General features: G+C 30.7%; 2 protein-coding genes across 2 annotated transcripts; one reads left to right on the top strand and one right to left on the bottom strand.

Annotated features, from left to right (window-relative positions):
• Positions 1-246: 246 nt before the first annotated feature.
• Positions 247-1,388, top strand: LOC112786689 (18.5 kDa class I heat shock protein-like). Its single transcript, XM_025830058.2, has one exon. It carries the CDS (start codon positions 513-515, stop codon positions 939-941), a length of 429 nt encoding a protein of 142 aa, XP_025685843.1. The 5' UTR covers positions 247-512; the 3' UTR covers positions 942-1,388.
• An 8,175-nt stretch (positions 1,389-9,563) lies between these two features.
• Positions 9,564-11,290, bottom strand: LOC112786876 (BAG family molecular chaperone regulator 2). Its single transcript, XM_025830246.3, has 2 exons — positions 10,871-11,290; positions 9,564-10,218 (listed from the first exon to the last, which is right to left on the bottom strand). The coding sequence occupies exons 1-2, from the start codon at positions 11,136-11,138 to the stop codon at positions 10,001-10,003; spliced, it is 486 nt and encodes a 161-aa protein (XP_025686031.1). The 5' UTR covers positions 11,139-11,290; the 3' UTR covers positions 9,564-10,000.
• Positions 11,291-16,608: the final 5,318 nt, after the last annotated feature.

Here is a 16,608-nt window from a genome sequence, read left to right as displayed (position 1 = left end):
AACAAAGCATGGCTTAAAAAAATGTCTAATAATAATAATAATAATAATAAATATTATGCAAAGGAGGACGCTGGAAGGTGCAAGATGTCAGAGTGAAGAAGCAACGAGAATGTTTCATGATTAAAAAAAAAACATAAGTGTAGAAACATCGATAAGAAAAACTTTCAAATATATCAGTCTTTCAATAAATTTTAATAGTTTATAATTAAGATTAACGGTTAAAATTAATAAAATACTAATATACTAATATACTTAAAAAAAATTCATCAATTAAACTCTAAAAAAGTTTACCAACAAATTATAACTCATTTAACATACTTTTTTTCAAATAAAATTTTAGTTAAAATTTCACTCTTAACTTTAAAAAAAAAAATAAAAATAAAAATAAAATACTCCCTTTGCACTCTTTATATAAGAAGACACCAATTCATAGCCACTCCAACAACAACAACAAACACTTCACTTTGAACTAAGTTTCTATTATCGATCTAAGTTGTTTTGAAACCATAATAATGTCTCTGATTTCTCAAATGGTTGGCGATGATGAAACCTTAGACCCTTTTCTGTCCATGATGAACAGGTGCCCCGTCCTAAGCACCCCAACAGATTGGAAGGAGACAAAAGACGCGCATGTTTTTCTTTCAGATCTTCCCGGTCTCAAGAAGGACGAGGTCAAGGTGGAGGTCGATGGAAGGGTGCTTCAGATAAGTGGTGATAGGCATGCCGATGACGACGATGACGACGACAAGAACAAGAAGATGATAAAGTGGCACCGCGTTGAGCGGTGCCGCGGGAAGTTCCAGAGAAGGTTTAGACTCCCGGAAAATGCTAAGGTTGAGCAGGTTAAAGCTCACATGGAGAATGGTGTGCTTGTTGTTACTGTCTCTAAGCAAGAGCTCAAGAAACCAAACACCAAACTGGTTCAGATTCAGGGAAATTGATTCCGTAAATTTTGGATATGAATTGCAGTACAAGTCAATGTTCGAAGAAATGAATTGTACGTTACGTGGTGGGTTCTTTGTTTGGTGGAAACTCAACTGCAGTCGACTTCATGTGAAATTGATAACTGAGAGCCGTTAAATGATTTGACTGATTTGACTAAATTTTCATCTAACGGCTCTCATGTATTAACTTTACGTGAAGTCAACTTCACCTGAGTTTTTACCTCTTTATTTTCTTTGTAAAATAAATAACGACTTTGGTGAGAACTCTTGTGCAGTCGACTTCACATAAAGTTGATAATTGAGAGCCGTACTGATTTGATTAAATTTTTTTTTAACGGCTTTCAATTATCAACTTCACGTGAAGTCGACTGCACCTGAATTTTCACTAATAAGTAATATCTATGCTAAGTCTACGTATATATTAAAATTAGTTAATAGAGTTAATTACTAGTATAAAATATGATAAAAATTTAGGTACAAAGTGTAATAATTATTGTACCTGAATTTTCATAATAAAATATATATTACAATATAAATACACATTAAAAATAATAGTTAAATTTAGTGTACGAATAATATTTTTAAATAAATAATAATGTATTTTCAACTACATATTACATTTTAGTGATGAGGGAATTGTGTGAACAAAGAACAATGTATATAAAGTCGTTTATAAAGTTGATAGTTAAAAATAATTAAATGATTTAGACAATTTTATTAAATTATCTTATCATTTTTAAGTATCAACTTTATGACTGTGTTTTCATCTATATACAGGTATAGTAGTTGAGAATAATTTGTTTACTTTGAATAAATAATAAAAAATAGTTTGTTTAGTAACTGCTGGATTGAAATTTGTACTTTCTCAATGGCAATGGAAGAAGTTAATTATACCAAATCTAGCATTATCTTATCTATTGTTATAGATTATACAAATATAAAAATAATGTTTAGACATAATTATTAATTAATAAGTAAAAAGTGTAAGAAAAAATTCCACGTAGAAGAAAATAAAGAAAAAAATTATAGTGTTTCGATTATAAATTTGTTTTAATTTGATGATATGATGATGATCACTTATAGTGTTGGTCATTTTGAGGAGAAAAATTACTAGAATAAAGTGTTAATTGTATTTTTAAATTTAGAAGAGATAATTTGTTGAGGATAATACTAAACCATAACTACACAGTTACATTACAACATATCTTCACAATCTAACATATGTAAGTTTAAAATTTGTTAAAATAAAATAATAACAATTTCATAAAACATAATTTGTGATTTTAAAACTCAAAATCGCTAATAAGTAATAACAATTTTACTCGATATCACACTATTGAACTATTTTTCGGAAAGATTTTAAATATTTTAATATAATTAATCTCATTTTGTCTGAAAACTCCCAACTACAAACAAAACATGAGCGTGAGAAGTTAGGTGCGTGCTAGGTTTCTATCCCTTAAATTTTAGAAAAAATTTTAAGTATATCCATAAATTGATATTTCAAGAAATTTTAATTATTAATCTTAATTATATATATTATATATATTTTTTATAATTAAAAATTACTGAAATATGTGTACTGATATATTTAAAAGTTTTTTAAATTTTATATTAATTTTACATGTTACTGTTATTATTCATAAATTTTTTAATTTTTTTACTTTAATAAATCTATAATAAATATATTTAAAAATTAAATGTTTCTACATTTTTTGTATAATTTTTTTTTTGAAAAAAATCTTGTAAAATAAAAATGTTAGTAAAATAATAAAATAATACTCTAATCACTTTTAAATTTAAAATGTTTATTATTTTAAAGTTTTATTATTTTAATTCAAAAATAATTTGATACAGAAAAAATTCAAGAATAATTTAAATATTATTTTACTATTTTATTAACATCTTGGATGGAGGTTAATATGATAACTCTTATCATGTATTTAAAGATGTTAGTTAAAAGAGGCTGAATCAGAAGCTCGTGATTTGGGTGAGGAATTAGGAGTTGTTAAAGGGAAGGATGTGGTTACGGAATCATTGGCTCCTCACGTGCCTGATGGTCTTGTTAATGAGGCATGCATGGATGATGGAGAGGGCTGGCAACAAGTGCTGCGTAAGAAAAAATTTACAATGGGCCAGTCATCAGGTTTGAAGGACCAAGATGGAAAGCAGCACAAGTTTGGTTCGAGAAGGGTTCCAAGGCCCAATTTGCATGGTGATGGAGGCAAATCAACTGGCATTAGGATGGGGAAGCAAGAAAAACATGAAATTGCGCCATCTCCATCGCGCAGAACTCCTGCACGTCGTGGAATTTCTCTACGGAAGCGTCCTCGGCCTTCCTCCTTGCAGAACTCGCCAGTTGATAAAAATGGTGGCACAACGGAGGAAACCTTAGTAGATGGAAGCATGGCAAGTGCAGTGTCAGGGGGTCCAAAGGTGGAAATTATTGAGGATCAGAGTGTGCCAGTACCGCAGGACAAACCACCTATTGAGGTTGGTGATTCTGTTTAGAGTTTATGTTCTTATTTATTCTGTCCCTATTATTTATGGATAGTTTAAATATGATTGTTTGGAATATTAGGGGTGCTTCTAATAGGTTAGCCCGGGTGCATTGTAAGGAACTTGTTAGGAAATTTAGACCTGTTTTCTTTATTGTGGTTGAAACTCACTCCCCTTTTCAGCATTTAAAATTATTTTGGGAAAGGTTGGGGTATCACTCTGTTGGTATAGTAGAGGCACAGGGGCATAAGGGAGGTATTTGGTTTCTATCCTCTATGAAGGGTGTTTGTTGTAAGTTCATTGATGCTTTTGATCAGGGTGTTACTGTTGAGGTTCACTTTGATAATTTAATTTGGAGGTGTAGTGGTGTTTATGGCAGTCCTCAATTTAATAAAAGGGTTCTCCTTTGGGATTATCTTGTTGCACAATCCATGGTTTTTCAAGGACCTTGGATTGTTCTTGGTGATTTTAATGAAGTCAAATTTTCTCATGAATCTAAGGGCTGTCAATTTTCTCATCAAAGAGCAGACATGTTTGCTACTTCATTAGGGGATAGTGGTTTGTTTGATTTGAAGACTATCGGGAGGCAGTTTTCTTGGTACAGGAGGGTGAAAAATTATGTTGACGTGGCAAAAAAGCTTGATCGAGTCTGTATAAATAGTAGTTGGTTATCTATCTTTTCAGAGGCTTATGCAGAAGTTTTAAATAGGCTTCAGTCTGATCATTGCCCTATTCTGGTGCGTTGTAAAGGTCGTCCTCAGCCTAAAGGGAATCGACCTTTCCGATTTGTTGCTGCTTGGGCTACTCATCCTGGGTATAAAGATATTGTGAACCAGTCATGGTGGTCTGGTAATAGAGGAATTCATGGCAAGCTTTCAGAAGTACAGAAGAATTCACTAGAGTTTAACTCGAAGGTATTTGATAACATTTTTGTTAAGAAATGTGAATTAGAGCAGCAGATTAATTATTTACAAAAGCGTTTGGAAGTGGTGGATAGTATTTATTTGCGTCAGAAAGAGCAACAGTTGCTTGATGATTATAATAATACTCTAGTGCAAGAAGAGCTCTTATGGTTCCAAAAGTCCAGAGAGCAGTGGGTAAGGTTCGGGGATAGGAATACAAGATTCTTTCATATTCAAACTCTTGCGCGAAGGAAGCATAATAAGATTCATGGCTTTTTTCTCAAGGATGGAGTGTGGGAAACTGATCCAGAGGTTCTGAGTCAAGAAGCAGAGTCTTTCTATAAAAGCTTATTCTGTCATTTGGATGATGTTGATTTGGGTTGCCTTGGTGATGTGCCTCTTCCTTCTCTGAATGAGGAAGCTTGCAATAATCTTACGGCACCAGTTACTATGGAGGAAGTCAAAACAGCTGTTTTTCACATGAACTCTTTTAAAGCTCCAGGTCCGGATGGGTTTCAAGCTTTCTTCTTCAAAGAATATTAGGAGATCATTGGTCTTGATGTTTGGAAGATGGTTAAGCAGGCATTCTCCGGTGTTACTCTTGATCCGAGAATGTTGGAGACTTTACTGGTTCTCATTCCAAAGGTTGAATCACCGGTATCTATGAAAGATTTCAGGCCGATTAGTCTCTGCAATGTAGTTTACAAGATCATCACGAAGGTCCTTGTTAATAGGCTTCGTCCTCATCTTGCGGAGATTGTTGGCCCGCTTCAAGGAGGATTTATTCCGGGACGAGGAACTCCTGACAACATCATTATTGCTCAAGAAGTCCTCCACTTTATGAAGAAGACTAAATCAAAGAAAGGCACACTGGCCTTTAAGATTGATCTGGAGAAAGCTTATGACAGAGTTGACTGGATGTTTTTAGCTCATACCCTTAAGAGCTTTGGTTTTCCTATTCCTACACTTAATTTGATTATGAATTGTGTCACTGCTTCTTCCTTATCTATTCTTTGGAATGGGAGTCGTCTGAATGGCTTTACTCCTAGCCGAGGTCTTAGACAAGGAGACCCTATGTCACCCTATCTTTTTGTGTTGTGTATGGAGCGACTGGCATGCTTTATTAGTCATCAGGTTGATTTGGGCTTGTGGGAGCCGGTTGCTATTTCTAGAGGAGGACCAAGAATATCCCATTTAATGTTTGCGGATGACTTGCTTCTATTCTGTAAAGCTACAAAGAGACAAGTGCAAAATGTGATGTTGGTTTTAGAGACTTTTTGCAAAGCATCTGGGATGAAGATTAATGTGAAGAAGTCTAAAGCGCTTTGCTCCAAGAATGTCTCTACAACAAGGAAAGAGGTTTTCACTGGGGTATCCTCTATCAGATTTGTCCAGGATTTGGGCAAGTATCTTGGAGTTACCCTTAGCCATTCTAGAGTGACTCGTTCAGCTTTCAATGGTGTCCTGGATAAGATTCGGAGTAAGCTAGCAAGCTGGAAAGGGAGTTTACTCAATCGGGCTGGTAGACTCTGCTTGGTTAATTCTGTTGCCGCTGCTATTCCCACGTACCAGATGCAGGTCTCTATTTTTCCCAAAGGAATCATTAGTAAATTGGAGTCTATGATGAGGAATTTTCTTTGGAAAGGACAAGTTGATGGAAGAGGATTGAATCTTGTTAGTTGGAAGGTACTGGTTACTCCAAAAAAATATGGAGGTTTGGGGATTAGAGATCCTTATTGTGTAAATATTGTTCTTCTTGGGAAGCTAGTTTGGACTTTTTTCCAACAGCCAAACAAGCTATGGGTCCAATTATTGGATGCCAAATACCGATCATCTCAATATGACTGTTTTAGTTATCCTAAGAACAAGGACTCTCCCATTTGGAGGTGTCTTTGCAAGGCTTGGAAAGTGTTGAAGGATGAGTTTGCTTGGTGTATTAGAGATTTGAACCAGAATTTTTGGTTTTCTAGCTGGATGAGAGAAGGACGGTTATCTAATGAGATGGATTATGTCCACATTTCTGATTCGAATCTCCGGATACAAGATATTTGGTCGGTTGGTAGGTGGCATTTGGATACTCTTTATTCTCCTTTATCTCAAAATCTGAAAGATAATATTCTCTCTTACAATCCAGATGAACAAGCAGGTCCGGAAGTGGGTTGGTATTGGAGTGGGTCTGCTGCCAAAGTCTATGACTCACGCAATGGTTACTTGTGGTTGTGTAAGTAGCTGTTTGGTTGGGAGGAGAGGGAGAATTGGCTTTGGCTTTGGCGTCAGCTTGTTCCGGAAAAGCATAAGTTTTTGGCTTGGTTGTGTCTTAAGGAGGCTCTTCTTACTGCAAGTTTTCACTTTAGAAGAGGGATGTCGTCATCGGATAGGTGTCCAAGATGTCTTTCTAGCCAGGAATCGGTTATACATTGTATTCGGGATTGTCCAAAAGCTCAGCTTGTCTGGCAAAGGTTGGATATTCCTTGTCATCCTTTGGATTTGAAGAACTGGTTCTTGTATCATAGCAGAGAGCACCCGTTCAAGTTCTTTTCGGGACTTTGGTGGATATGGCGAGTAAGGAATAACGACATCTTTAATCCCCATGAAACCTGGCCTCCGGAAAAAGTCATTTGTCTGGCATTAACTTCAGAAAAGGAGCTTAGAAATATTTTTGAATTACAACGTATGTCCCTTCCCTCTACTCTAAATGGTTTTTGGAATCCCCCATCCATTGGTACTTTTAAGATTAATTGTGATGCTAGTTATTTTGGTTCGGATGATAGTGTTGGTTTTGCTTGTGTTATTAGAGATTGTAATGGGAGCTGGCAAAGGGGGTGTTTGGGAATGATTGAGAGTAATAGTATTCTTCAAGGAGAATTGTTTGCTATTTGGAGAGGATATCTCTTAGCTTGGGATGTGGGTCAACGAGATGTTATTTGTGAGACGGATTGTGTGGAAGCATTTAATCTTGTTACTCAAGATGGTTTTGGGTTTATTGATCCACCGGTGCTCAAAATAAGAGATATCATGCATTGGAATTGGCGTGTTGACTTTCGTTTGATTATGAGAGATGCAAACACGGTGACAGATACTATGACAAAGATGGCGATGAAGTTACAACTTTCGCATGTGGAGCTTCTTTCACCTTGGGAGGAGTTTAAGAGTAGTCTTAAACGGGACTGTCCCTCTATTTAAACAGTTCCTTGTTTTGTTTCTTTTGTTTTTCTTTGTTTAATTTATTTCAGTCACAAAAAAAAATCCAAATTTATATTTATGAAGACTCTTGGGTCACTCAAGTTCAACGAGTTGAAACCTACCAAACTACCCTCGCTTGGAAAGTGCAACTAATTTATGTGGTGCTTCAATCCAAACCCAATTGTTTCATCTTCCAACACACGTTCAGATAGGTTCACCTTTTCACAAAGGGAAAAAATAAAAAATAAAAATTGGGATGTACAAGTTGCACCATTAAATCATCTCTCTTCAGTCTTCACTCTCTCTTCAACAAACAAGATTGGAAGAATATTTTCCATTTTAAAAATATAATCAACAACAACACACACACGACCCAACAAACAAGATTGGAAGAATATTTGCTGTACATAATCACTTTGTGGATGAAATTACTTGCTAAGTACTTCATGATCTAATTTCTAATTACATTAACTAATTTAAAATCTGTTTATATAACAGGGACTAAAATTTTTTGAGTTGATAATCTTTACGGAAGTTTAAAAAACATTTATTTAAATATGTGAATGTAATATGTATGGGCGCTTATAAATGATGTGCGAATGGTGTATCATATTCAAAAATATTAATGCATTGTGGAGTGCGAATAAGTACGGCAAGAATGTCAATGCTAGTGAAATGGGTGAAAATGAAAAATGAATTTTATAAAAAGTTATATTTTTTAGATATAAAAGGAGTACAAGTAGATACTGCAAGAATGTCAATGCTAGAGAAATGGGTGAAAATGAAAAATGACTTTTATAAAAAGTTATAATTTTTAGATATAAAAATTTCTTTTGATTTTAAATCAATGATAAAGTATTAAATTAGTCGCTAATGAGTAATAGCTCAAATGACATAGTCTCCTCATACTCAACTAAGAGATTGTGGGTTCGAGTCTCTTATCTTTAGTAAAAAAAAATATTAAATTAGTCGATAATTTAGAAAACATTTGATTAACATTATGATATGAACAAACTATAGGCAATTGATTGAACTCTGGTTTACCCCCAAATAACTGCCATTTTTTCTGGTCAGATTGTCGCAACTTAGCAAAGCTTCCACTTCACTTTTGGCATTATTATTAATTTGTGTCGGGGTGCACGCATGGGTTTATATAATTGAATAAAGATAAAGATACAACTGGAGTATTAAAATAGTGTTGCTTATTATTGTGTTTCCTACTTTCCTTTCATTTTTTTTGTTGTGAAAATAAAGCAGTCTTACATTATTGAATTAACTATATCTAAATATTACATTAACCTTAAAAAGGTTTCTGTCAACAAGCATATTAAGTATGATTTTTATAAAGTTAAAACCGTTAACTTTCTAAGCGTGTATTAAATATATTAAAATATTTAATTTTTAAAGAATATTTTAAAGAGTTCAATCCTAAGGTGATTCTCAAATTAATCATTTACACTAAAAAAATTTTTGAAATTTCAATTTTCAATTGTACTGTAAACATTCTCAAGATTAAAAATATTGCCTCACGCTAATCTTCTCATTCTCTTTTCCTTGAGTTACTTCTCACTTGGTTCATATCCTTTTTTATTGGATAAGACAAAACAATGACATTTTAGTTTTTACGCTCAATACTTTATGAAATGATATTATTTAATTTTAATGGTTGTACATATTTTGCGGGGATAAGAGGATTTGTGATTCATTAAAATTAAATGACATCGTTTCATTGATTTAACTTCAAAACTAAAATAACATTTTGTCTAAGCCAACATAAAAAAAAATGTGATAGATTACTTACAGAATGAAAAATAACTTGAAAAAAAAAAAAAGTGAATTAACATGGTGTAATTATTTTAATTTTAAAGAATTTTATAGACTTTTTTTTTTAATCGAAATGTTTGAGTCTCAAGATAAAAATAACATGAAAAAAGTTTCTCATTATTTCTGTCTTTTTTATTTTTTTATAGTATTCTCCCGCAGCAGTATTGAAGGATTTGTCAGCTGACCAACGAATTGTTACATACACAAAATAGGATTCAAATGGACCAACCCAATCTGATTTCATGATTTCTGTTTCTGTTACACATTACTACTAAACCCAAAAAAAAAAAAAAAATAATGGCTCTTATTAGAGCAAAAAAGAAAGAGAAAGAAAAAAAAGAAAACAATAATATAATAGTATAATACAATACAAAGGGAATCACACTTCTATTGATCATAGAGTTGCAAACTACTTTACATAATGACATGGGATTTTATCACCTTCCACCATTCTTAATTCAAGGAAGGCTCCAACCACCAGATAAGTACATATTAATTAATTAAGTTTCTATTCTAAGACAAACAAAAGCTAATAAAGACATTAAAATTAAAACTCCCTCCATTTCTCTTTTCATTTCATTTTCAGGTTAGTACTAAATTAAACTAATAGTTATGGATTTCTTCAATTAGAGTGATGATCATGTATCATCATGCAGTGATGGTACAGCAAGTATTATTTTTCAATCCAAGAAGCTTCATCTTCTTGTCCTTAATAGCTGGATCCTCAAACAATAGAACTTTGTCCTTGTCTCTAACACCAACCATGTGTAGAAATTCATTGTCATCTCTTTCTTTTCCTCTGAAGAGAAGCCTCTGTTCTCTTGGCTCCAAACTTGTCATAAGTGAAAGAATCACTTTTAATTCCCCTGCAAGTTATTATTACAATTTTTGTCAAACAACCACTTGAGGAAGATCTCAATTCTCAATTTTGATAGCTTTTATTTAAAAAAAAAAATATTTTTAGTTAATTTTTTTATGTATTTTGTGAAAAAAAATTAAAACACAATGGACCAACAACCCTTTTCCTAACTCCCTATCTAATTCAAGTATCCTACTATTCAATTCAATTAATTTATATTTTGAAAATTTAGAATGCATTTGGTTTTATATATTTTTTTTAATATTTTCTACTTATATAAACAATAACAAGTACACAAATTCTAAGAACAGAAGAAGACATTAAAATTAAAAAAAATGGCAAATCAAATATACTCTTCTTTTTTTTTGTTCTGCAGAATAAGAAGAGGGCTTAAGAAATTCAAAGTACAAAAATCATTTCTACATTCTTTAACCGAAGAGTGTTAGGAGCCAGCAACTTTTGTGTTTTGTAATTATCAATTGGCCATCAATAGTGTTTTAAATGGTGAGAGATCACTCACTTTTGTTTTGATGGTTAAGTGCTGGCCACAAAACACAAAAATTGCTAGCCCCTAGACTTTTCCTTTCTTAAACCCCAAACTAGAAAAAAAATAAAAAATAATAATAAAATTGATGATTTTGAGAGAACATAATACATACCAAAAGTAGAAGTGGCTTCAACAGAAATGTCATAGCATTGTGACACAGTTGAAACTCTAATTGTGATTATGCCTTCTCCATCATCACTAATTTTGTTGTTAAACTCCCTTTTCTGAACAAGCATGCCACCAGGCCTAAGTTCCCATTTGATCTCACCAACATTATTATTGTTGGTTTTGCATTCTTTCACTTCTTGGGTAGTAGTGTTCTCTTTCCCAACCTTGGAGCTGCTTCTATAAAACCTCTTTGTCCTAAACTTGATCATCATATTCTTGTATGTATGTGTCTTACACTAAGTGAGGATCAAATAATTAAAGTGAAGAAGAAGAAGAAGGTGTGGGGAGTTTATATAGTACAAGAAAATGTGAGAATGGGTTAAGAACACATGGAAGATAATATGGGGGTTTGTCTTTTATGCTGATTTTGTGAGAAGTGAGGCACATGGGGGGAGTGGGTGGTGCTTTATATTAACAACAAGCTTCCATGATTAACGGGCCTAATCACTATTTGGAATCAAAAATCAATTATATGTATATAGGTCGGTTGGTCTTCTAAATTGAAAACCAACTATCATTGATGTTAATAAATTTCAATAATAAGTCTCTAAATTGGTTCTTATTTTGTCATATTTAAATTAAAGATTTAAGTATTTTATACTCTAAAGTCTAAGGGCAAATTTTTAAAATATAACAATAGAAAATTTTTAATATTTTTAATGTATTTAATATGCTGAAAATGTAAAAAAAAAATTGAAATTTTTTATAAAATAATTCTTTTTATGATATGTTTAACCTATGCTCTTAGGTAGCATTTGGAAGAGAATAGAGACCGAGAGACAGAGATTAAAATAAATCTTAATATTGTATTTGGTGTAAGGTGGGAGATAAAAATTGAAATAAAAATAAAACTCTAATTTAATTTAAGGCAGAAACTCACCTGCAGTCAAATTCACATGAAGTTGCTTTTGGATAGCTGATATGTGTTACCATTTGGTTTTTAAAAAATTGGTTTATTTTATAAAAATGATTTAATTAAAAAACTAATTTAAATTGGACTAAGCAGTTATTTTTACTCACTTCTTCTTTGTTACACTCTTAAAATTCGTTTTCTTCTAATTTTTGAGAACTAATATCAAACTTTCAATTGGATATATTCGTCTTATTTGTATTTTTTAATCAAATTTATTATTTTAAATATATTTTTTAATTTATGTTTTTATTCACTTCTCTATGGATGATGAAAATTATTTAACAAATACGTCCCATTTGAAATTCAGGATGAAATTGATTGGATGTTGGACAATATTTTTGGGAGTTTTACTGTACACATCTTTGTGTAGAGTTAATACAGAGATTGATTGGGTTGCCATTACTTCCCATATTCAAGTCATTATAGGTAAAGTTAGTAAGGACAAGAAGAAGAACGTATCAAATTCATCATTTAGGAATTTAGAGATAACACACAGAAAAAATAATTTTTTTTATAGATAGTTATTTGATCTATTCAAATCGGTTTTTTTAATTAAACCATTTGTATAAAATAAATCGTTTTTTCTTTTAACCAAATGATAACATGTGTCAACCATTCAGAAACAACTTCATGTGAAGTCGACTGCAGGAGTTTCCGCCTTAATTTAATTTGCACAAAGAATAAAGTTGAAATTAATTAATTAAAATTAGGGTATTTTAAGTATGAAATATTTAAAATTTCAATGTCTGTCCTAAAAAATTTCAGTCTCTTATGTCCCAACTTTTTGGAGGTACTAAAATACTAAAATTTTAACTAAACTTTTAGTATCAATCTCTGAGCCAACAAACATAATACTAAATTTCAGTCCTCCAACCTCTATTCTAGTACCTCAAAACAAATGCTACCTTAGCTTAGAGCACAAGCTATATATAATTTATTAAGACAATCATTTAATTTTATTAAACATCTATATTTTAAAAGAAAAGAAAAAAGGCTACACTAGCCTTTATTAATGACAACCATTTTTATTCCTGTGATTATGATCTCTATTAATATTTTTAATAAATATTTAAAATATATAATAGCTATAAATTAATTATTGTTAGATATGTTAATTTAATTTGAAACAAAAATTGATAGAAATTAGTTTATGTTTACTCGAGTTAAACCTTAAAATGGTCTTTGATATTAATGTTGTGCATCAAAATCGTTTTTAGATTCTAACTACATCAATTACATTCTGAGATTGACAAAAATATATCACGTTAGTCTCTAATACATTTTCTGTTAACAACGTGATGATATAACTTGACGACATGGACTGTTAGTGACGTGTGTCACTCCATAGTTTGACCACATGTAATAATATAATGATGTGTTGACCAGTGACACATGGTATGCTAACATGGCAATTATGGCACTTGGCATAATGCTATTTGGCCATGTGTCAATTTGTGCCACGTATCACAACAGTATTCATCCATATGTTATCCACTATGTCATCATCGTAGATGCATCAAATTAGTTTATGACTTTACATTGACTCATTTTAGATGTTGAAATTGAATGTCGTGCATCAAACTAGCTCTTTCATTAATTTTTTCTCTTTTTTTATAAATTCAAAATTCTCAATATCTTTGAATGCATTAATTTTAATTTTAACTTCTTATATGTTTAAATATAAGTATTTTTATAAAATATTTTTTCTCCTGCAGGGATCTCTAACTACGATCTTGGAGCTGACGAGAAGACATTTCAAGCATCCTCGTTACCATCTTCGACCTCTTTCGTCTAGTCTAGACAAAAGAGATAGGAGATAGTAATGTGGGTACTTGAAATGCCTTCCATCTAGCCCATTTACACATAACCGAAAACGTGTATTTCATAAGAATAAAAAAAAATGTGTATTTTGATTCTTGATTTCTTGTTTAAAAAAAACGTATTTTTGGATAAAAAAATGTGTCTAATTAATTATATAATTCTTATTTTTAATAACATACTTATATATTATAAAATTTATCAATGTTAAATTATTATAGAAAAATTATATAATTAAAACTAAAATCTTAAAAAATTTATAAAAGTACTTTTATTTAAATAATATATAAAAAATATAATTAAAATTAGTGCATCCAAATATATTGAGAATTTTAAATTTTTAAAAAAATGAAAAAAACTGGTAAATGAATTAATTTGGTGCGCGACATTCAATTTTCGGGACTAAAACGAGTCACTTAATGCAAAGTGAGTGACTAATTTGGTACATCTACAATAATGACATAACGAATGACATGTGGACGAATACTGTTACGACACGTGTCATTGGTCAACCCATCAGCATACTATTACACGTGGCAAAACTATAAAATGTACGTGTCAATAACCGTTTACGTCATCAAACCATGTCATCACGCTATTAATAGAAAATGAGTTAAGAACTAACGTGGTGTACTTTTGTTATTCTCAGAAACGTAATTGATGCCATTAGAATTTTAGAGACCATTTTAGTGTATGATCTCAATTTTAAAGATCATTTTAAAGTTAACTCTTGTTTACTCTAATTTTAGTTTTGACTATTATACTCTAATCGCGAATATAAAAAAAATTCAGATTGTAGTTTTAATAGAAATCCCTTACTTAATAAATTGTAAAGTAGTTATTATAAGTTGATAAAATTTCTTAATATGGGGTAAATTAATTAGAAGAAAAAAAAGGTAAAATTATGGAGATTAAGAAACTTAATTATTAACCAACACAAAAATATAGCCAATATTCAGGCAACAAATACGTTGGACTACATAATTATTAGAAATTAACTTCTAAAAAAGGGCCTAATTAAAAATTTAAGAAATAAGAAATATCATATTATCCTTTTTCTTTCACTCTATTTTTTGGTATAGAAAGTGTAAGATAATAAGCCACCAGTGGCAATTGTAAACAATGTATGGGACAGTTAGACACTAAGGTAGCGTTTGTTTTGAGGTAATGAGATAGAGATCGAGAAACTCAGATTCAGTATTGTGTTTGTTAATTCAGAGACTGGTATTAAAATTTCTGTCTCTGTCTCTAAAATTTTAGTATTTCAGTACCTCCAAAAAGTAGAGACACAGGAGACTGAAATTTTTAGAGATAAAGACTGAAACTTTAATAACATTTTATACTTAAAATACTTTCATTTCAATTAATTAATTCCAATTTTACCCTTTGTACAAATTAAATTAGAGTTTTATTCATGTTTCAATTCCTGTCTCTCATTTTACACCAAACAGAATACTGAGATTTATTTCAATCCCTGTCTCTTAGTCTCTATCTCTCAGTCTTAATCTTTTTATCTCTGTCTCTCCACCAAACGCTACTTAAGTATCGTATCTTTATTCACTTCTCTTTTAAATTTGTGTCAAAGCTATGAAAACAAGCTCTTATGTGGGGAGGTGCAAACTAATGAGAAAACAGAATTGGTGGAAGCTAAGTTAACATTCAAATCTCTCACTTTATTCTAGATGCTTAGTTTTTTTTATATATATAGCTAACGTTTATTTTCAAAAACTGATATTGAGATTAGAGGATTGATATTGAGTATTGTATTTAGTGATTAAAATTAAAATTTTAATTTTGGAATACAAAATTTTAGTTCATCAGTACTTTTAGAAAATGAAGATATAGAAAACTAAAATTTTTTAGAATAAAGATAAAATTTTAAATTTACTCTTCAATCTCTATATTTATCTTAAATTAAACAATAAACATAATATTAAGATATAATTCAATTCCATATATTTTACACTAAACACAATATAAAAATTTAATTTAGATTTTATTTTTCAGTGTCTATGTCTGGGTCTCAATTTTTCTTTCAAATGCAATTATAGAGTGTATAATAATCAATAAATAAGGGGATAAATAAAAAGAAAATGTTAGAACATCTTTTTTTTTTTTTACCAAAGATAGAATGTTAGAACATCATTAAACTAATAAAATATACAAGTTGCATTCTTGGTCAAATTTAATTATATAAAAAAGTATTTATATTGTAAGATGGAACGAGTATTCATTAAGAAGTTTAAAATAAAAAATTCAGAAAAAGAGTAAATATGTTTAATAAATATTTCCCTATTTTATAATGTGAATATTTATTATTTGTTTTACTTAACATATATTGTATATAGTGAATAAAATTGAAGTAAAAGAATATTTAATAATATTTCATTAATATATGTAACTAGGAAGAAACCTTATGTTTCTCTTCGTTCTTGCCTTTTCCTTTTACCTTAATTAATAACTATAAGATATTACATGATTACTAATAGTTTTATAAGCACATATATAATAATCAACATATAGTTGATATAAAAAATAATAAAAAACTTAATTAATCAAGTATATATATATGTCCTCTTTATTTTGTTAAAAAGAAAGAATAAAAATAAGATTATTAACTACATATAACTAAAAGATTGTTGGCCACCTCAATTAGCGTTCTTCTTCTTCTCTCTGTTATTTTTTTTTTTTTTTACCAAAGATAGGAGACTCTAATTCGCAACTTTTTAATTGAGTATGGAGAGATTATGCCATTTAAGCTATAACTCATTGGCTTCTTCTTCTCCTTCTCTTTGTTTAAAGCTAAAAATAATAGATGTTTTATCAAGAGAACATGGAGCTACTATTAATATAATTAAAGGATAAAGTGTGCAAAAGAAAAATACATCTCTTATCCGATATATATATATATATATATATATATATATACACACACAAAAGGACATGCTATA

The sequence above is a fragment of the Arachis hypogaea genome, chromosome 20 (assembly GCF_003086295.3).
Source record: "Arachis hypogaea cultivar Tifrunner chromosome 20, arahy.Tifrunner.gnm2.J5K5, whole genome shotgun sequence".
NCBI classification, from domain to species: domain Eukaryota; kingdom Viridiplantae; phylum Streptophyta; class Magnoliopsida; order Fabales; family Fabaceae; genus Arachis; species Arachis hypogaea.
The sequence above is the reverse complement of the archived record's forward strand: the minus strand, read 5'-3'. Positions and strand labels throughout refer to the sequence as shown.

Excerpts from the sequence above, each read along its gene's own strand:
- LOC112786689 (XM_025830058.2), top strand. The coding sequence starts at position 513 with ATGTCTCTGATTTCTCAAATGGTTGGCGATGATGAAACCTTAGACCCT.
- LOC112786876 (XM_025830246.3), bottom strand. The coding sequence starts at position 11,138 with ATGATGATCAAGTTTAGGACAAAGAGGTTTTATAGAAGCAGCTCCAAG. Across the intron at positions 10,219-10,870 it reads TGAAGCCACTTCTACTTTTG|GGGAATTAAAAGTGATTCTT; the intron begins GTATGTATTATG and ends AATAACTTGCAG.